The 22,243-nt window shown below is 37.3% G+C and overlaps 1 protein-coding gene across 3 annotated transcripts in view; it reads right to left on the bottom strand.

The window, feature by feature from the left end:
* Positions 1-19,510, bottom strand: part of LOC117418616 (polycomb group RING finger protein 5-B) — a 28,790-nt gene extending 9,280 nt beyond the window's left edge. For 2 of the 3 annotated variants that reach the window (XM_034031810.3, XM_034031811.3), the window contains exons 1-5: positions 19,322-19,510; positions 16,774-17,107; positions 10,957-11,053; positions 7,105-7,160; positions 3,785-3,844 (exon numbers count right to left, since the gene is read on the bottom strand). In XM_034031810.3, coding sequence (XP_033887701.1) covers positions 3,785-3,844; positions 7,105-7,160; positions 10,957-11,053; positions 16,774-16,885 — 325 coding nt within the window. In that variant the 5' untranslated portion in view covers positions 16,886-17,107; positions 19,322-19,510. Of the gene's footprint in view, positions 1-3,784; positions 3,845-7,104; positions 7,161-10,956; positions 11,054-16,773; positions 17,108-19,036; positions 19,136-19,321 lie in introns of those variants that run through there. The other variant, XM_058984998.1, reaches the window with a different exon arrangement.
* Positions 19,511-22,243: the final 2,733 nt, after the last annotated feature.

Genomic DNA, 22,243 nt, shown 5'->3' with positions numbered 1-22,243 from the left:
AATTACCATGGGTCTCGTTTAGTAATAATGGAGGCTGAATATCACCAAAAAGGTGTTTATCTTGTCTAACTGACCTCTTACCTTTTTAGTCCCTATATGCATCTCTTCAGTTCTGTGTAAAGTTTCTCTCCCTATCTTGTTCTGTCTATGAACCTATCTCAGTCTGAAAGAATGAAACTGTACAAATAAAAGCAAACTGTACTCTTTTTATCTTCACTTAATTTTATAAAAAAATGTTAACCCGCCTCTCTCTCTCACACAGAAACACCCCACATTATGAGAAATATATATAACCTGTTTTGAAACCATGCACTTGATCATCTTGTAGCAAAGAGGAACTGTTTTATTGAAGTAATACTCTAGAACTTAAATTGAACAGTGTTACTGTAATGAGGAAGGATTAGAGTGCATATGAAAGCTTTGTAAAATTACTACCAGAAAGAGGTATCTTACTTATTTTAACTTGGCCTAGAGAATCGTTGAATACTGTTGGGTACAGAGTATGGAACCAATACCTCAAAACGTTTGGTCTTTATCATCTAGTAACTATTATAGCGACCATGTGGCAATGTGTGTGAAGGGTACCGTTACATTCTGCATTCAGCGTTTACAAAACACCATACATATGACAGCTGTATCTCAAACGGTTTGTGTTACACGCAGAAGATTTACAAAAACATAAGCTCTCCTTTTGAGAAGTTTCTTACTTCTAGAACCAACCTTGACAACTACAAAGAAAGTATTCAGCTTTTACCGTATTGTGTTGTTTTTTTCAGTTCTGTCTACCAGGTGCCAGAGATATTTAATCTTCTTCTACCCTTTGTATAACCCATATTGTTGTGATTCATCACCGCCTACTGGATTGCCTACATTTCATTTTAGTCAAACTGCTTTTCTCAACAAGTTCTCTTTGAGCTATTCCCTTTCCAGGACTTTTAAACCTTAAAAAAAGGCTTCTTGGTTGTCTAGTGTGTTTCCATTCCCTAAAGGTAGTTTCAATTGCAGGCACACAAGCAGCTGGAACCCTTCCTGCCACTACATGCAGAAGGTAGCTATGGATATCATGAATACCTTTTTTCCACATGGTGTTTTTGTTTTTGATACCATTTTACAGAAAACAACTATAATACTGCCATTTCCAATGCTGTTTAATAGGGTAATAACTAGAGCCCTGTTTTTCGCAAATACGAAATAACACGAAATGTAACATATAAAATGAAACAAAACGAAATGCAAATATAAAAAAAAAATAATGTGAAAAATCATTATAAAAAAAACATTTTTTTTAATTTACAGAAAATACTTTAAATAAATACTTGCAGTCGTAGTTGTCGAGGCTCAGCCGTTACCACAGACACAGTCTGAAGGGAAATGGAAGCTCTGACTAGCACTTGCGCAGATTTTGAAGCGAGTCGTTTGGTAATTAAAATTGTGATGTAAGAGAAGAGACTTTTGTTTCTAAAATGCCTAAACCATGCATAACAATTAAACAATGCTGCAAAGAATTTGAGGGGATGTGTGCAGCTGACGGTGACAAAATAATGATGTGCAGATTATCTACTGTCGGCTGGAATGGGAGTCGAAAGATACCGTTGTTAAGCATGATTAGCTATTTATTGCTTTTTGGGAAAATATGGCTTGTTTGCTTGTACAGTATTTTGCATTAGTATGCCAATTCTTTGTTTTATTTCAAGTGGTACAAACTTTGCACTGGAGTAAATGCTATTTTGGATTTGAATGATTGAATCTGCTTTGTTTTGTGTTTAAATACTGAGAAACCCCAAGCTTGTTGTATACTGCTTCAATACAATGGGATTGAAATACAATTCTTTTTAATGGGTAGATTGCTGTATGTGCAATTATTATGACAGCCCCACAATAGTAGTGCAGTGTAAATATATATATTTTTATTTTATCTTATTGTATTTTTGTAGTGGGCATGGGCAGTATTTACTTTAAATAGGCAGAGGGGCCTGTATGTTACCGTTACTGCTGCTAATGAGAGATTTTGGTAACTAAATTATTTTTCTGTGTGAGGTCTGTTTGTCAAAATGTTAAAAAAAAATCGGATGTTTAATAAAAAAAAATATGTATGTAGTTAAAACATGATGTCTACTCTATATTATTGATATACATCTATTTGAGTTGTTTTATTAATGTGTATCTGTAATAAAACGACATTTGTGAAAAATAAAACAAAATGAAATGAAATTTGTGAAAAATAAAACGAAAAATTCTAAAAAATAAAACGAATTTCACGAGGCTCTAGTAATAACCTTCTTCTAATTTTAAAACTACACGAGGCAATACACCTTTAGATTGCTTACAAAAGACTAGGGGCTCTACGTACTAATATTACTTACGTGTTCGTAAATACCTCGAATTTGTAGCCTCCGTCCTTCATAGAATTTATGCGTGTGATGTACTAAACAGCTCTTTTTCATGAACAATTATCGTAATATCACCGCAAATTTAAGAACAGAATAAATTACTGCTCATTATACAGGAGAGATCAGAATTTGCATCTCATTAGAAAAAGATTCCCAATGTCGAAAGTCAAGATTTAGAACTGCCTTCTGGCAAAGATACAGGTCTACAAAGTCACAAAAACCTACGAAAAGTCATAGAGCCCTAGGCGTTCAAAATATCTTCTCCCATCTACATAGCAAACAATTGCATTTTTTAAAATGAATTCCGTTCTTTTCAGTTCAAAGGACGAATGCAATCCTTTGCACTGATTTTTTTAACCCAACCTCTGCACAGTAGAGATGTCTCCTTTGATCACTGCAGAAAACACTGCATTAGCCCAAGAAATGAGAGACTAATTAATGTCATCTGTGTTGGTTTTTACCTCTTTAGTCACTTTGCTAATCCGCAAGGACAGCACTTGGTACAACTGCAAGATATGTATTAAATAGTACAATGTAGGTGGTACATTGTGTTTGGTTGATGTACAGGAGCTAACTGACAGTGATAAGAAGCTTAGCTAGCAAGCACAACAAATTGACAAAGTACCTTCAGGATTCACTGTTTAGAGAAGGCCATACTACCGTATCATGTTGAGTGTTCTGCTCATGTTGCAGCTGTCACAACATCTTTCTGGTTGACTAACAGTACTGATCTGATAAGGTTTTCATGTTTGTGTAAGGAACTGCTGTGAAGATATGATGTATGGACAGGTTCTTCTATATATCCCCAGATTCTGACACCCTCTATAATTTGGGGTAAAAGTTATTTTCAGTGACAGCATGAATATCCCCAAGATTATGACACTGTTACGATAACAGACTCTAAATACATGTGCAACTCCACCTTATCCCCTTCACTGGGGCAATGCATCCCCAAATGGAAATAATAAACTATATCTATCTTCCATATCAGCTGCAGTCCTGTATGTTGAGAATCAGGAAGGAAACAATGTATATTTATGCACCAGATCTTATGAAAAAAAAATATGATGAGTGTTTATTGCTAATTTGATAAATATGACTGAAATTACTTAATGGTAGCCACCCAAGTCTTTCATATAGCAGTAGTGTGTGAAGAAATTTTAATTAACTGTGCAATGACATACATGGGACTACAAAGGGAAACAATTTGAGGTAATTCAAGATAGGATCAGTATGATATCCCAAATTCACAAAGGTATAGGTAACCTGAATGAAACAGCTGCGGGATCCTGTCCTTGACTCTGTTATTGCGCTAGTCTGCTTAATTTGTATTCTGTGAAAGAGGAATGGGACTCAATGGGACTTTATAAGATATGGGTGCCATTCATATTTACCTCCTCCATTTTCTTTTGATTTGGTCTTCCTCCAGAATTCTATTTCCTGTTGTTGTTCCTCTAGCCAAGAAACAAAACACATTATTAATAACAACAACAACAACAACAACAACAACAACAACAACAACAACAATAATAATACAACAAAAACATTAATACTGTTCCTTTAACAAAGTTTTAGTGTGTGCAAACATAATTTGTGAAATGTAACTTATAAATATGTAAAATAAGCAGCATACATTAGATTCACATTGATTCATTGGCTATGCAAATTGAATTCTTTACACATATTGTTTAATACAGTACATAATATCTAACAGATGTATCACTTCGTTGCAAGCTTTTGTCACAATGGACAAGACCTTGGGCGAGTGCTGTATAATAGGGCAGATGTATTTGTATCCAATGGTCATGTACCACTCCAGAACAATTTAAAACTAGAGGTCGGGACGGGTAGAAGATCCGTAACCGGGTACCTGCCGTGAAAAACACCTGGGTACCTGGATCTTTTTTGGGTAATGATTAAAATAAAATAAAAAAATCACACATATTAATGTTTTAGTGCATGATACATATTTAAATACCATATAGTACACATATATTTCGTCCCTTGGAAACATTGAAATAATAATAATAATAATAATAATAATAATAATAATAATAATAATAATAATACTTTCATTGCTCATTTCTCGTAAAGGCGCCAATATATCTGAAGTTTGTTCATCGCGGTTTTCTTTTGTGTTATTTTCCTCATCTTGGTTTGACAAGTTTTCAAACTGTCTGGAAATGAGTAGCCATCACACTGATAAATCAGTGAAACTGGCAGGGTGTGGGATCTGTAGTTTTTAATGTGTGATTAACAGTGGGCAGTGGACACCAATAAACTACATTCCCAGAGTACATTACGATTGAGCTCTCAGAGTTTAGAAGTTTTTTGATTGTTTGTTTCTTTTGTTTTTGTTTTATACTGTCACCCTTTAGGAATTTCTAGTGGCACAGGTGCGTCTAAATTACAATTTACGTTCAGATAAGCACATTTTTAGTTGCATAAGCGACCAAATTAGTCGCGCTGTAGGGCCCTGTTGTTATGTTACCGATTTAATTCCTGAGAATAGTCGCCGCAGTTATTATTATTGAGGTGTACTTGCCGCTCGCCGTGTTACTGGTTTCTGTAAAACATTGATATCCTGTCAGTTAAGAAAAGGTTTAATGCAAAAGCTTATTTTAGTCTTTATTATGCTGGTCAAAGACCTGCGCTTACAACTGTATTGTCATATTTTCTACATTTACTTTACATTCTCAAATTAATAAATCTAAACCCAGGTAGTAAAAAGAGACCCGGGTAGCGTTGGGTAATTAAAACCCAGGTTTTACCCGGGTTTTCGGGTACCCATGCCGACCTCCAATTTAAACACTGGTAATTACTATGGTATTACAGTGTAATTACATGCCTCCAAAGGGCAGTATCAAATTTCTACCATAGCTCTAATTTTCACTACCAGTGCATGGAATCTGAAGCTGCAAAAACAATGCTTTATAAAACTACCCCCCCCCCAGTTCTAAATAAAAGTGCTCTGTAGATTCACAACATATCAGGGTTTTTTTTTTTCACTGAGTATTAGCCAGTTTCTATTTTTAGCACAACTGATCTAACACATTATTAAAGAGAGTGTCTTGTGCTTTCTTTTAACAACTGAAACAACCTGAATCTAAAGATAGAGCACAAGCATCGTTCAGTAAGATGATCAGTGTCAGTTACAGATAGAAAAATATGATCAATAAACATATCATCTCAGAATTACCTATCCTATCCTATCTTTTTTTTTTTTTTTTTTTTTTTTTAACACAGCCTAGCTCTTTTCAGATTCAAATTAACTGAAGTCCAAATCCTTCCTTTTAATAAATCACAGCACATTGTACACCACACGTATCAGAAGGAACTACAGAAGCTATTCCCAAATGCTTTAAGCTTCCTACACTGTTACTGACACTGAGTCCTTAATGTAACTCTCCTCTGGGGCCAGCACATTTGTTAATTTTGTGAGGAAAAAGAAACAATGTCTGCTTTAAGACCCTTAAGAATTAAATGTAATGAGCTGAGGGAACTAATGTTAGCATTTTATATCTTTTACATAGACATTCAAGGCCAACAAATTGAACCTGACAGAACCCCACAGAAGTGGACAGGTTTGGGTCAGCTTGCAATTTCATGTTAGAAGGTTGGGTATGGGTCAGGCAGAGGCCTGCTTTTTTGTTTCAGCAGGTATAACAGCGCAGCTCAGACAAATCAAACTCTCATGTCATGACCTTGTACCAGTTGCCAAAAATCTAAATAAGACAAGACTGTCCCATATACAAGTTTTAAGCAGTACATGTGCAGTTTTCCCATACATTTCCTATTTTTTCACAACACATTTACCATGGTTTGCCATGTTTTTTTTTAATATGCTGTGCCATACCTCTCTGGGCTTTACAATGCTTTCACTGTGCTTTATTACACTTTACTATGGTAAACGTTTATTAGAGGTATTACTGTTGGTATGAAGATTGCATGGAATCATGTTACACATATTTATAGATTGCATTGCACTGTGTTTTTGCTATTTTAATGTAGTACATCAATAAAGACTGAATGATCCTTAATGAACTCTTCTCTTTCTGTAGTGTGCTATCATAGTTCTACTGTATCTGAAGCAAATACAGTAGAAGACAGTTGTACTATGAATCTGAAATGCTTAACTTTTTTTTCTGTTGCGGATTGATAATGACGTATATATGCACTGGGGATATTCACTCAAGTGTTTCATGTTTTCTACATGGAAAATTTGCACTAGGGTATTGGGCCTGGTACATGGTATTTAGTACAAGTGAAGGCGGGATCTGATGTGTGAATTTGCGTTTACAATGTCTTAATTTCATGTTCCAATGACTAAAGTTTACATTTTATTCCTCCTTTTGGTAACACCTTGCATTTTTGGTAGTGTGTAAATATGTACAGCACCTGGAAAGCATACTTTATATCATGCTCATTTTCATTAAAAAAAAAAAAAAAGTTGTTGTTGAGGGGACAGAAGTGACAGATTTCAAGATCGAAAGACAGGCATCTCCCACCTGTTGGCACTGTGAGTTAAGCCAGTGCCATGGTCTCTCCGCATTTAAAGAGCATTACATTCATCAAGTTTGTATAAAGACAACCATGGGTCTAATAGAAATCTACAATATTAGCCCTCTTAGAAAAAATGTTTAGTATTAAGTGGTTTAACTCACATATCTGATTCTATCACACAAACACAGAAAAAACAATTTAGCAAACTTACTTTCTCTGAGTCCAGGCACAAGTTTAAATATGATCTCTTCCAATGTGTTGTCCAGCCTTACCAAGAAAAAGAAAACAACAATTAAGAGAGTTCTGTGAAAATGGTGTAGGCGATTACAATAACCCAAACACAGATCATACAGATGTTTGTTAGCGAAAAGTCATTTTGAAACTGACAAGTTCCTGTCTGATGACAAGAATATGAAAGTATGTGTGGGATGTCTGAAAACAGACTGTGGTATAGGTACTGCATTCTATCAAAATAATAAAAAAGAAAAAAGCACAGGACACCAAATGTTCAGCCTATCTAGATGGTATTACCTCTTCTTACAGCTATATAGGCACTAAGTTGATTGGCCTACTGCATGTGAACTCAGATTAAAACCACTAACACAGACCGTCAAAAAGTGAATAAAAGACAGTATTTCAGGAATTGCAATAAGATCCACTCAGAATGGTGGCAAACACTATAAAATGCTAACACAAAAAGTGAAAATGGTCTGTGTCACATGAGTCCATAGTTCTGACCAAAGTGACCAGAAAATTGCTGTACTTAGTTTGGAGTATATCCTTTAACTGTTGTTCAGAACTCAGCATTCCATTATTAACACTCATCTAACACAAAACCCATAACCTGCAAGGGTTAATGCATTTCTGCAGATTTACAGTTCTTCTAAAGCTATTGCACCTGTGCAAATCTATGTTCCACTGAGCACCCTGCAGAAATGGTTAACCTAGACATGATTTGGAGAAGAGCTCACTGAGGCACGCAGGCCAGCAGCTGCCTGGTGGCTTGCCATGATAGCAAAGATCAAATTCACATACAAATGATTATAAACCAGGGAAACATGTTCAGATATTAAAATCTGCCTCATTGCAATTGTTCTAGATGATCTCTTGGTCAGGAGATGAGCAGACACCCATCAGAACAGGATAGGCGCACCAGATTTATTTCATGCCCAGACAAATCCATATATGCAAACATGTGTACTTAAACATGTACATCAAGTTTACTGTATCTGGTACTGTATTAGTCAAACAGGCATATATGATATGTTTATGATGGTAGTAACAAAAAGCCAGAGACAGATCTTGCGCTAAGCTTTTAGAATGTGCAAAAACGGTCTGGAAAACTGGGAAAACTTGAGAGCAACATGTCAGCAAGGTCCCAGTCCCTTTGGCTTGGTCATTCCATAAAAAACAAGGACACGTTCCTGAACTGTTTGGTGAGAGTCACATACTAATTCAGTAAGCCCTTTGAAGAACTGAAAAGCAGCTGTGTGCAAACCTGTACATGCTGTCATGTATGAGGTAATGCTGTTTAATGTACAGACAACATCAGCAAACAAGGGGCCCAAAATCTTCCAAAACATTATTCATCCATTTTGTAACTATTTTGAAGTTTTTTGCAATCAAACATGTTTCTCGTAACTCTTTCAATTATCTGGGCTTAAGCAATTAAAATAAATTAACAGAAGTTATGAGCCAAATGAACACTGGGATGATTTCCAATTCAAACCCTGGGAATCACCTACAGTATTTACGAGGTAATGCATGACCTATCATTGCAGTATACAGACAAAGAAAGGCTGAAGCAGAAATGTATCTCTCTCTATGAAAATATGTCAAATATTTTGAGAGAGAAAAAAATGCACATTTGCCCCTTTTTTGTAGGTAATTATGCAGGCAATGAGATACAGGGTCCAAATTGTAAGTCAGGGACTTTTTTTTGTTCATGGAGAATTCAATTTAGAATGCCATTATATGTCTAGAAAATGCATTCCAGACAGAGTGCCTCTCAACCTCAATCTTCCTTGTCAGATTAGAGCTGCACTGAATCTGCAATCTGGCATTCAACTTGGTTGCACAATGTCTGTGAAGTAGGAAATTAATGCAGTGGGCTTCACTTCTGGAGTGAAAAAGGAATAACCTAACATGTTCTAATCTGGCTAAGGTCACACATGAATTGATTTTGGATGACAGAAAAGATCATCAGAGAGGCACCACATAATACAACAAAAAAATAAATAAAAGGAGGTGAATAAAAATATATGATTGAATTTATTAATCTCTCTGTATTTGTGTTATTGAAGCAATAAACAGGAAGAACATCCATGAAGCAAGTGCAAAAGAACATTTTCAGACAGCAGTAAAATTATTTTAACACCATAAAACTCCTCACAACTGAACTGCTTATTCTTGCAACCAAGCTGAAAATAGAATCTTCAAAGCAGTTTAAATGAATAATTAAAATATACAAGGTGATCAACAAGTCCCAGCAACAAAGCAGATGACCAAAGAAGATGTTCAAAGTGGTGATAGCATAGGGGCAACAGCGCCACCATTTCCTCTGTTGAGGACTTGAATGCTGCAATCTCAATGATTAATTTCACACATCAATTTTTAAGTAAATATATAACAGCACAAGAGTAGACACATGTTTCTACCAATACAGTGATATACAAGTGATAACCTGCTGGAAGACTGACCCAAAGCTATGTCAAGCTCAAGTTTTGGGGTTTCATGACATCCCTCCTATTTACCTCCGGAACCCCAGAAAAAAAAAAACATTTTGTTTTGATCTGGTTTCCAGTACCCCTACTTACAATACTTTCATTCCAAGTCCTTTGTGGGGTAGAGGAAAGCTGTGGAACTAAAGAAGAAACTAATTTTGATTTCGGCAATGCACAGCCCCTTTTTCCATTTTTTTTATTACTACTTATAACCAATGTTTAAAAATCTATGCATAAAACATACCAGAAGTTTGGGGCTAAGAAGAGTGACTCGTAGAGAAGGCCCTATGCAGGTGACAAATAACAAATACTGAATGAGTGAAATAATGAACCAGGTACAGCAGCAGAGTGAGGCAGGGGAAAGGGCTGAGGGAGCTGAATTTAGAACTCAATCGTCTCATCACCATGAGAATGCAAACATTTCAAAGGGGGGGAGGTGTCAAACAAAGGCAAAGTAAAGAATCAGTTTGGGAATCTAATATATATATATATATATATATATATATATATATATATATACATTTTTGAGGACATTAAAAAAAACAAACCATCTATATCATATTTCCAGAGGTTGAAACAATGTGGCAGTAAAAGGGTTTCTACTGCACACTACTACCTATCACTGAACTTCACTGTGTACCAACTATGCAGGCACTATGTCAAAGCATAAGGTCTATATCATTGATATTGCCAGAGGTCAGGTTAAAACAATACGGCAGTGAAATGGTTCATTTTTACACAATGACTACCACCTGAACAGAGAGTTGCCCACTGTTCAAAAATGATTTCAATGCAATGCCATCCCCAAATGTTTTCCATTTACTACAAATGCAGAATGACTGGATGGTATACAGCACTTGATCTTAATTATACCTAAATGCGTTTCTAAAATAATAACCGTCAAGACAGGTATCACATTGAGTGCTGTACCAGTCTTGGCAGTTACTATGGCAGAATCTCATTTTGGGAGTTAAAATAATAAAAAAAAATAATCCAGTCATTTGGGATTGGCAGTAAATGGATAACATTTTATTAAAAGCTTTTACCTAATTTTGATGAGGGGACAATCATTTATTCGTCCCCAAGATATTTAGAAAGAAAGCAATATGAGTGGGGTAAAAAAGGGAACACATTTCTTACCCCAAGTCCCACATATACCAGCATATAAAAGAAAGTTTTATGTACATTTTGTGGCACGCCTGAAAACTCATGCCAATACTTAGCTTTCTGTTTTTGGTGAGCATAGGCATCTACCTTCAGTACAGTTGATTCTTTTACATTTCACTAGCTTTACATGTTATTTTTTGCTCAATTCTTTGTAATACATTTCTGTCTCTTACCTTAGCATTTCTAACGGATTTGTTTCGTGAACTTGGATGCCGCATTTGGGACAGTCATTGCTGTCTTCAAAGTGTTGGACGATGCAGCGTTTGCAAACTGTAATAAAAAAGGTTAATAACATTGTTTAAAATTGCTAAGATTTGGATTGTGGTAACATAATTCCAGAAAAAACCTAATATATTGTCACCCTAAGGGGTTTCTTTGATCATCTCATACCCTGCTGGGATAACCAGGTGGTTAATGCAATCCAGGTCGACTCCCCAGTTCTGTTAAATCTTTCATTAATATCCAGCTGTGGATGATCCAATGGGATACAGGTTGATTATACTGACCCAGGTTAAGGAGACAGATGTTTTGGCTTGTGCCTCATCAGTGTACACTTTATTGATTTTTTTGAAGTTGTGTATAATATAAAACTACACAGACCACAGTTAGACAACCACAGAAACAGCTATTACAGATCACCAGGCGACCAGTTATGTTATTTGTTTCATGTTCCTGTTCCCTTCAGCCCTCATTCACTTATGACTTTTTGAATAATTATATATTGTTTCATTCCTTCCTGCTGAATCAGGAATTTACTTGTATACGAAGACTCTGATATTCTTGAACAGAACAAACACAATCAGCTAGAAACACCCTGAACTAGAAGGGTGTTTGCCTAAACCAGCAAATTTGTCAATATGCTCATAGGCCTAGCAAGTGGGTAGATGTTTTCAATGTTTTGAGGATTGCTGTGTTACAAATTGCAAATCTTCAAATCAATCCAACAAGTTGTTCACAAGTTATAAGAGTCACAATCTGCATACCTTCATTTAGAGGTTTTGTAGTTAGTGAATAGCAAGAGCATCTACTGATTACAATCTTTCCTATAGAAATGTGACATGCTAATTTGTAAATGATCTTTTATAAAGATGGAAATGTAGGACACCCTTCCTCTTGCTACCACCACTAAGATGCACAGCACACACTCACAATCACTCCATCCTCCAACACACACAAGTTATTCCACAACACCACACTGCTCCTTGCCTTTAAAGACTTTATTAATAAGATTATTATGTCTAATCATAACAGCCCAGGGCAGTGGCATTTCTCCACCTGTTTTACTCCTTGTCAATCTACAGTAAGTTAAACAACACGGAAACAAAGACAAAGTTATAGTACATTTTCATGCTTTGACTTTGTCCTAATTAACTCTATACCCCCATGGGATTCAGGGCAAAACCCAGTTAGGGTGCCACATGTACCGGTACATGCTTTAGCTGAGTGTATTACTACTGCTAAATCTGCCATTCTCTTAATTTTTAAATTAAACTCAAAAGACATAATCTACTAAGGGTCAATTCCCAAAGCCTTTATCACTGTGAAAAGCTAATATCAGTTTTTCTTTTAAAAAATAAAACAAATGTAATGTTACATTAGCAGTTTATCTTTCATTTTACTAATATCTTGATATCCCTAAATAACTCATCACCTCTCTTTATTACACTTAGAGTAAATGCAACTATAATAAATACTCTGCAGCTTTCACATAAACTATATATATCACAAGTTGGCTAGCTTTAACACTAGGCTTTACACATTTTAGAAGATACATTCCAATTATATATGAACTACTTCACTTCAATATCTTCAGTAATACTGACACTCTGTCACATCTTGGACTTGAATTGCAAAACACAGTGGGCAAAGTTTAAAAGAAAAAAAAAAGTTTGCTGGGAAGCCATCAATTAGTTCCGTTTCCCCCAGTGCTGCTTGTGAAGTGTAATGACAGCTCAAGTTTATTTGGATTGTGAAGCTACGTGAAGCAGTGTGGGCAGGGTGACATCTGCACCAGGAAGTCTGCTGATCATTTACCCTCAAGAGTTACATGTAGCACACCATCCTCCATAGCAATGTCACACACATGCCCCCAAGCTTATAAAGAGGAGGGGACCGAGCAATAATGCCCAAAAGATGATGTGAATTGTTTTGTCAGGTGATGTAAAGGAAGGCTTAATGATGATCGGGGCTGCTTGACCTGACTTGTTTCCTGTCTTACCACTGCCTGCATTCTCAGCTTCCCTACTTAGCATTTTATTTTATTAAAGACATGATTAGGGAGAGAAGGGGAGTGGGTGCTTCTGTGTTAAAATCTTTAGACTGTGCACCCTTTAGCAGTTTCAGTGTGCCTCTGGGATGTTTGTAGTGTGCAGTTCTACTTTCTTATGTAAATGACTCCTGCTAATTCTCTTGGGGAAAAAAAAAAATCCCTGCTTGAAAATGAAAAGCAAAAATAAAACAAACTTCAGAGTCCTTCTTGTTACAGTACTGTACCTTTGTAAAATGGAAAGTATATTTATTACAAGTTTATAGTAATACATGTATCTACAATTATTTTCTGAATGCCCTCCCCGCCTCTGCATACATGCACAGACTATCAATCACACACTGTGTTTTTGTAGAAATTATACAAGGTTTTGGACACACCCAACTGAGGCAATTAAAATGTATTGCTCTGTGAGTCCTGGCTATTCCAGTGCTGACCGTGGACAGGAGCTCCCAGGGGGCAGCGCACAATTGGCTGAGCGCCGACCGGGGTGTGGGGGGGGGGGGGGGTAGGTCGGCCAGGGTGTCCTCGGCTCACCGCACACGAGCGACCCATGTGGTCTGGCCGGGTACCTGGAGGCTTGCCTGTAAGCTGCCCAGAACTGCGTTGTCCTCCGACGCTGTAGCTCTAAGGTGGCTGCATGGTGGGTCTGCAGTGTGAAAAAGAAGCGGTCGGCTGACAGCACGTGCTTCGGAGGACAGTGTGTGTTGTTTGTCTTTGCCACTCCCGAGTCAGTGCAGGGGTGGTAGCGGTGGGCTGAGCCTAAAAAAAAATAATTGGCTATTCCAAATTGGGAGAAAATGATAAAAACAACTGGCGACTACTAAATTAAAAAAAAAAAAAAAAATGTATTGCTCTGCAACATGGATGCAGTGGATGGCCGAATGAAGACAATACTTGTGCTTGTCTGAGTTTGATAAAACTTTGCCTGGACATTTGTTACAAGACCTTATTGTATTCAACAACCTGTTAATGTTTTTTCAATGTACTCACTGAACACTGATTGGCTAAGCTTTTGAAAGCTTTAGTTTGGAAACCCTTGGACCAGTTGACAAAATTTTACACTGACATTTATACAAAAAGCTATTCCACACATTGAGTTTCAAGGATATATATCCATGTTTTGTTGCTCTCTACTATTGATTTTTTTTTGGTGAACACAATAGCTGCATGAATTTTCACAAAGTGTGCTTTCCATCCATTTATCGAGCGAGTTTATAAGTTAATCAGTAAAATTGCAAATTCTAGTGAGTCAAAGGGAATTCCCTGTGACGTTTCGTGATGTCATAGCCTAATTTGCATGTGTTGCTACATTTTCAGGTTATTCGCAAGAAATATACTTGCTAGATGATTTTCCATATTTTTCTTTTTACTTGCACGCTTGTCTAGCAAATATATTCTACTGAGTTAAGCTCTTTAAAAAAAAAAAAAAATAAAAAAAAAATGAAACTTGGTGCTGTTACCAAATATGCAGTTCACAAAACCAACAATAAAATGTACATTGCGTATGGCAAAACTGAACCTGCAGTGAGTGTCAAAAATGATGTAGACTCCTAAATAAGTGTTGCTTGCGTAAAAGGTACTTACAAAGGTAAAGGTATAAAACCTGCAGCATTGTTTTCACATATTTTCCCACTAGTTTAAAGGTTGCTTATTCTATTTCTGCTCTTTTGTTAGAAGTCTTTAAATTGTGTGTAGCACCGTGTACTAGGATGCAAACTACTAAACTGCATAAGCACAAAGAAAAAAGAAAAAAAGTTGTATTACCGAGTAATTTATTTTAAATTACTATTGTTAGCAAAAGGTGACGCATTCATGAAAACTTGACGCATGGGTGAAACTGCAATGCAATAGGAGTCTTATTTCCATCAGCGTAATCTGATAATCTGTTGATTTTATACATTTTCCAAATATTTACAGCATGCGATGATGAGGACATTCACTCTGCACTGTACTGAACAATTCTTTTGCCAAGTCATGTGATATTGTGACCTTTCAACTTGACTTCACTTCTACTACGAGCAGGTAATGTTCACAATATCATGAGACCAACTTCGAACCATTCTGAATGATTGCAAACATATAAAGTTTTATACATGTCTGAAGTTAAATTATACTACTGTACAACCCCTAAAAAATAACTTTATTTTGTACAGAAATTAGAAATCATACTACACAACTTCTCCTTTAGTTGCTCGCTTTTCTAATAGAGACCATATTTAAAGTAGTGATGCCAGATGGTTTGTCAAACAAAAGGCTTCATCTCACTACCACATCACTCTGTTGAGAAACCAGAACACTGGGTAGACAGAGTCCTTCTTCTACAAGGGGAAAGCTTTAGGCACTGGCGAGTAAAGTGGTCCTGTCTTAATTAGGTTTGGCAAGGTTTCAAAATCTCTCCTTTATTATGGTGTGCACTTCCATTCACACTGTGTGCATTATTATATAATGGGCAGTGTTTCAAAGTTGACAGCTGAGGATCGGCAAAGAAGAAATTTAGGACTACATTATGGTTCTCAACTATGCAACTTTGGTTTATTCATTTATATGCTTCAAACACATATGTACTTTTTTTTTAATACCATATATTTCTTTAAAAAGCATTGACTAAGCATCTTCCAATTTCCATTTCCTGGATCTCCCAATGTGTGGAATTCTCTGCCAGGAAAGACCCATGGTTTTTTAGCTTGGTACTTTCCTACAGTGATATTTACTATTTGTAAAGTACTTTGATAAGCTTGTTCAGGAAAGGCACATTATACCAATAAGCATACATAACCGAACGACTGACTAGTTGAAAGGCTTGAAGCTTGTGTCTATATTAGACATTATTATGGAACTGTTTTTAAATGTTCTATCAGAGATCAGAAACGTTCACAGGGGACTGGGTAAAAGCAGACCAAAAGAAATGGGGAGGACCTCTCTGAAGGTCTAATAAATGTGTTGAACCCCTGGACACAGGATATGCCCTAAATTGAGTAGTTGTTAATGTAATACTTTTCTTAATTTCAAAATGTAATTAAACATAGAGATAGAAATTTTAACAGGTGCAGGTTATAGACAAATCATAAGGAAGTACAAGAACAAACCTGTTCTCCAATTAATTTGCAAAAATGGTAGCTAAAAAGTCAAAGATGGTTGATTGAAGTGAGGAGAACTATTTAGAATATGTTTAAATGTCTAGAGCGCTCCCATTTATGGGTTATCTAACTGGCTCCTGGACCAGTCTTAAAATCCACATAGCTACCAGAATTGTTCTTTAAACCTTTAGTGCAATGCCATCACAATATTTGGTTACAAACATCATGCAAACAGATACGCAATCACAGTAGTCTTAAATGAGCAGTTTCAGTTGCAAACAGCCCATGCAGTCAATGGCCTTCAGCTATTCGTCATGTTTGACATTACTGATAGCAACTTGGTGGTCACTTTTTGGGGCTTTATATGGTCCACGGTGTAGTGAAGTGTTTTCTACTTAAGAAAAGGTGGCTGATTTCAGCATATAAAACAGTCAACTGATATTTATATTCCCTACAACCTAAACACACACAATTCAGCAACCACATTAAACACTGAATGGTGCATGGAGGAGTCCTACTCTGCTTTGAACCCTTAAAAATCATCCTTGACTTGTTAAAATTAACCCCATCACTGGCTTAATTCAGAACCTGTGTCTGATGTGTACTTTCAGGGTTTACAGTACTGCCATGGTTTCAATACTTACAAGTGTGGAGGCACTCGGTCACTGTGGTGGGCTTGATTAAGTATCCTTTACAGACGTAGCAGGTAATGTAGTGGTTAAAATCTCTGACCAGGTGCTTCCTCTGAGCAGCCATTTCTAGGACAGGTTAGGCTGGCAGATCCGTGGAGACGGGAGGAGAGGTGATGGGGCCAGTCGGTGCTCACAGGAGCTGCTGTGCTACAATGCACAGCTGGGATGCTCCCCGCATCGGTCTCATTTCAAGCGAATCTTCACCTTGTGAAAAATACATTCTCCTGAATGAAAGCTCAAGGGTGCTTCATTGTAACCTTCCCCTGGTTCTGTAGGACTTCTGCACCTGAAAGTTGGAAGGTTTACATTACAAAAGCTATCTATTTCAAAAGGTGGGTGGGAAGCCACAAAAGTACAGGACTGGTTATTCTATAACACAGGGATGCTTTAAAAGATAAAGCTACAGTATCTCAGTTTTATACCAAAATATGAATCAGGGTTGCATGTATACTTTCTGTGCAATCTACTTTATGACAAACCCAACTTTGTTGACTTGCCTGTTTGTTTAACTGCATTCACACAAGCTTCCAATCTCAATGAAGCTTCCATTCTGTAAACCTAACATGGTTTGTTCATGCTACTTCCTTCTGCAGAATGTACTGACTTATTTGAAAGCAGTTCTGCAGCTCTAAAAAGCAAAACGAAAATATAAACAAAGGCAAAATAGTGGATACCCTTTATTTCCCCCCCCCCAAAAAACGTTTTTTTTGTCTAACATTTCACATAAAAAAACTCTTTACATGATCTTGTAAGTATAAGGTTACAATATTCTTGAACATGTAAGCCTGAACACAAGGGATAGAAGACACTGAAGATGGAGAAATCTACTAACACAGGGGTGCTGCAGAAAAGGTTTTAGTGTTGTACATCTGCTGAAGTATGTTAGGAAAACATATTGTGAAAAATAAATTAGAAGAGCATAACAATAATAAAACAAAAGCCACTTATTGAGTCAAATACAGGCATAGAACCATCTCTAAATTAGCATTTGAGAGACACAGTCAAACTGAAGACCACCTGTAGAATGATCATCAGTAGCCTGCCTACCAAGAACTCCTTTTGAAGCTTGAGTGAATTAGGCTCACACAAATGTGAGCAAGTAATCGCGAAAGACCATTTTAATAATGTCATTGTCTCCAAGAAAGGGCGAGTCAGCACTAACCATATAACCATACATGTATGCAGTGCTTACAAAGGTACCACGAAATCTGTCAGGACAACTGAGGAAGTCAGCACCTCTGGTCACTTTTTTTTAAAGTAACAAAAACGCTTGTTCATTTCCAAACATGAACTACTTTAGATGTGTACTGACCTTAAGGTTAGGGTTTCGGTGTAGGGAGAGGATTATTCACTGTTTTATTAACAATAATATGATAGCCAATCAGAATGCAGTGCAGACTATGGCCTGGAGTGGCATACCATATGATAAGTTAATTTTTAACTAGTGTGGGGTTACCGGAGTTCACATTAATTAATTTTATTTAAAATATCTTGTAGAGAACGTGTATTCTCCCTCGATGCACCTGCAATAAATGACTTGCTTATAGAAACCGAGACTTCTTGTCATGAGAAACATACAAAACGATTCGTCAAATGTAAAATGCACGGTCATATTGTGAAAACCATTGGACAGGTAAGAATAACCACTGGACACTTTTACACCAAAACTAAATTATACAAGTTCTGGTTACTGCACGTGACTGGCAGACTAATTACATTAAATTGATGGTTTTGCAAATAATATCCAGATTCCAAACAAACATAAATATTTAACTTTCGACTCTCTACAGAGCGTCATTGACCTGAAGCAAGTAGTTTCTGTACGTTATGTCAGTCTACATATCTACGCGCAGGTGCTGGTGCCACTCAGTACGTCAACAATAATAAACATCACAGTTGTCAGTAGTTACCCACCGCCGCTTGATAATTATAATTAGGAAACTGCTTTCCCCCCAAAGTAATTCAGTTTAGAATTGTGTAAATTAACATACATAATGGTTATATAGTACAGAAACATACGCTCTGTAATAGAGAGAACAAACGTTGCTGCATCGCCAAGTAGACCTGGTGAAGTAAAGATTGCTAGAAAAATCTTCAGTACGCAGTAAAGAAATCCATAGCTTGCTTGCTTTTTACAGTTGTAACAGTGAACGCACTGTGTTATCTACCCCTCATCACCAGGAAGCCACAAACGTCACAATTTGCGTCAGCTTACTTAAGGTTACTGGACTCTAAACGCCTCGTTGATATGAGTTACATAGTCGTCCAAAAATTAAGGTTATCCAAAATCGATTTCAAAGTAGCACTTTTTGTAAACAGACGCAGTGGTAGCATTCTCTACCACGCTATATCGACAAAACAAGGTCGAACTCACATGCCCAGCAACTTGATATAATAAATATATCCTGACACATGATCGCATCCCATCCCACCCCAAAAACTTTACTACCTTGTGAAAATCATACGCAATGTTTATTTTTTTAGTAACCGCATCCCTTACCTTTTTATTTTATTTTCAAGAGGCCATGGTCATGAGGATCTGATGTAAATCCACTACTGTGTAAATCTGATGGTGGGTTATTAGAGTGAATGGTGTTGTAATAATAAAGTAGTAGAACACGGAACTAGCTTCACTGAGCGAGACAGATAGAAAGGGGGCGGAGGACTTTCCCAGAGCTTGTTTACGCATTGCTGCCTTATTCATTCCACAGCATATACCCTCTGATTGGACACAAACTAGGGCGCAGCCTTCAATTACTAACTACTACAGTAACTATGAGCGGGTAAATAGATCGGAAATTCTATTTATTCTACACAAATGAGTGATAGGATATCTAAAATTACAACGAATACTGTATTATACTTTAAGCTAAATGCACGTAATTTGATGTGTTGCAGGTTGCATAGCCTACATGGCCCGAAATAATATGATTTATTTAATTATTCGATATTGTTGCGTCTGCACGAGTAGCAGTTTTTGATGCCTCATATCTTGTGAGTCCAATCCAAATATAGACAATAAAGGTCCCAACACTATGATTTACTTTTACAAACTGCACCTGCATCGACGTTCGATATGCATACACAAGTTACATTTTAAATATATTTCACAGTACTGTAAAAAGAAAAAAAAAAGTTTTGGAATCTAGTATTTGCTGAAATTACAATTAAACGTTCCCACGTGGGATAAACTATTTTGAAAACAAGTGCCTGTAAAACACAACACTTGTCATTTGAATGGAAGCCCCAGACCATATCGAGGGCTGCACCAATAGTAGCTGCCTACTTCAGCCCCTTGTACTGTAAAAACTTGTAGCATCATGACATGGGTGGCATTACCAATATTACATTTTATTTCCAGATTTAAATGTCCAGATATGAAAACTAGTGAACTGTGCCACAAAGCTTCTGAAAATACTGATCCAATTATAAAGATGACACTGGTTTTCAAGGATATAACTAATGCACCAAGAATATCATTGTAATATTAGATTTTTACTACAGCACTACTATCCCATATTATAATAATAATCCATTCCTTGTGTAATAGATTCTCTTGGGACAATTCTTCTGTGGAGGTGTGCAATATGGCAAAACGAATGTTAATGTTAATTTGTTTTATTTTTTTAGCCCTTATATACTTGAACCCAGTGTAAACTAATGTCTTGGATGGCAAATGTCCAGCACTGTCAATATGAGAGGCTGTGTGGTCCAGTGGTTAAAGAAAAGGGCTTGTAACTAGGAGGTCCCCGGTTCAAATCCCACCTCAGCCACTGACTCATTGTGTGACCCTGAGCAAGTCACTTAATCTCCTTGTGCTCCGTCTTTCGGGTGAGACGTAGTTGTAAGTGACTGCAACTGATGCATGGTTCACACACCCTAGTCTCTGTAAGTCGCCTTGGAAAAAGGCATCTGCTAAATAAACTAATAATAGGAATCCCTTTTTAAGAACCACATCCTTGATTTGACAATTTGTAACATTCTGTTTAAAATAAATTTTGCTTCAGTCTTTGTCGCAGGTAATATAATTTGTTATTTGTGCATCTGTGCATCTGCATTAAAAGTGATTTTTCCAGATCAATGGGTTCATGGTTTTTTCTCACTGATTTTGTTCAGATTCTCCTTGAGATCCTTTATTCTTTGCTTGTGGCAGTCTATCATGCTGGGATTCCAGCTGCTCTCAAAGCAGCCTTATCTCCTCTGTATGCTTGCTCAACACCTCCTCTTTCTTTTGAGAAAGCCGCTTCACTCTGTTGGTGTTTTTCAACTTCTTTGTTTGCTTCTTGAAACTTATTTTCAAGCACTTACTTCTTTTCCCAGAGGGCATTGTACTTTATCTTGGCCTCGTACAGTTCTGTAATACTGTTTGCTTTGTGATGCTCTGGGACTACTTTCTCCTGGGTCAGTTTCTGACGCTGTAAATTGCCATTTTCAGCTTTCACCATCAGCTGTTGCACTCGGGCCTCCAGCTCTTAGACCATCTGGCTCGTAGCCTTAGACTGGGTTGAGTATTCAGCCTCCAGCTTGGATGGGTGCGAGTTCGTGTCTTCAATATTTTCACTGTATTTCTGAAGTTTGAACTTCTGTTCCATTTTCATCACAACACGGTGCAACGTTTCCTCCCACTTGGCTTTTAAAGAATCAGCACTGTTGTTCAGCTCTGTAATCTGGTTCTATTTACTCTCTCGGATAACATGCGACTCTCACACCATGCTTTGGATTTTCTTCTCCAGTTTCCCAACTGTCTCTTCAAATTCCTTCTGCTTGGTCCTGTGAAAGTTTACACTTCTTCTGTATGTCAGCATCACAATTCTCTACTGCCCTGAGTTTTTCTTCTTTACTCTTCAGAACTTCTACTTTCAACTTCTCAAAGCCCTCTTGTTTGAGTTCAAGCTCCTGCTTCAAACTCTCAGTCTCCCTTTCCAGAGTCTGTAACTTCTCTTCCGTTTCTTTGACTGTTATGTTACCCATTTCAAAGGACTGCATCTGAGCTTGCTGAAGTTGCAGCACCAGATCATTCCTTTCTGTATCCTTTGCTTTATTCATCAGCTGCAGCTCTACTATAAAATGCTCATGTTCCTCACTTTTTTTTCAAGCTGTCTTTCCAGCTCCTTTGTCTTGAACATGTAGCTCAGCAGTTCTCAGTGGGCATTTTGCCTCCTCATGTCCATACTCTAGGCACGAGAAGCACTTTGATGCGCCCTCCCAGACCAGCCTGGCCCGCTCCGCCTACCCATTGATCCCTCAGTATCCATCTGACTACCTCGGTCATGGCGTCAAGAGCCTCTTCCAGCGCAGGACTCTGGTGTCGCATGTCCACCAGCTGTGCTTCTGGAGTCTTGCAGACAAAATCCAGGAGCTTCTTCTGGTGGTCAGTCCATAGGTGCTTTTTTCCCCTCTGTCTTCTGCCACAGGGTGGTCC

The sequence above is a fragment of the Acipenser ruthenus genome, chromosome 13, assembly GCF_902713425.1.
Source record: "Acipenser ruthenus chromosome 13, fAciRut3.2 maternal haplotype, whole genome shotgun sequence".
In the NCBI taxonomy this organism is placed as follows: domain Eukaryota; kingdom Metazoa; phylum Chordata; class Actinopteri; order Acipenseriformes; family Acipenseridae; genus Acipenser; species Acipenser ruthenus.
This window is presented reverse-complemented; position numbering and strand designations above follow the sequence as displayed.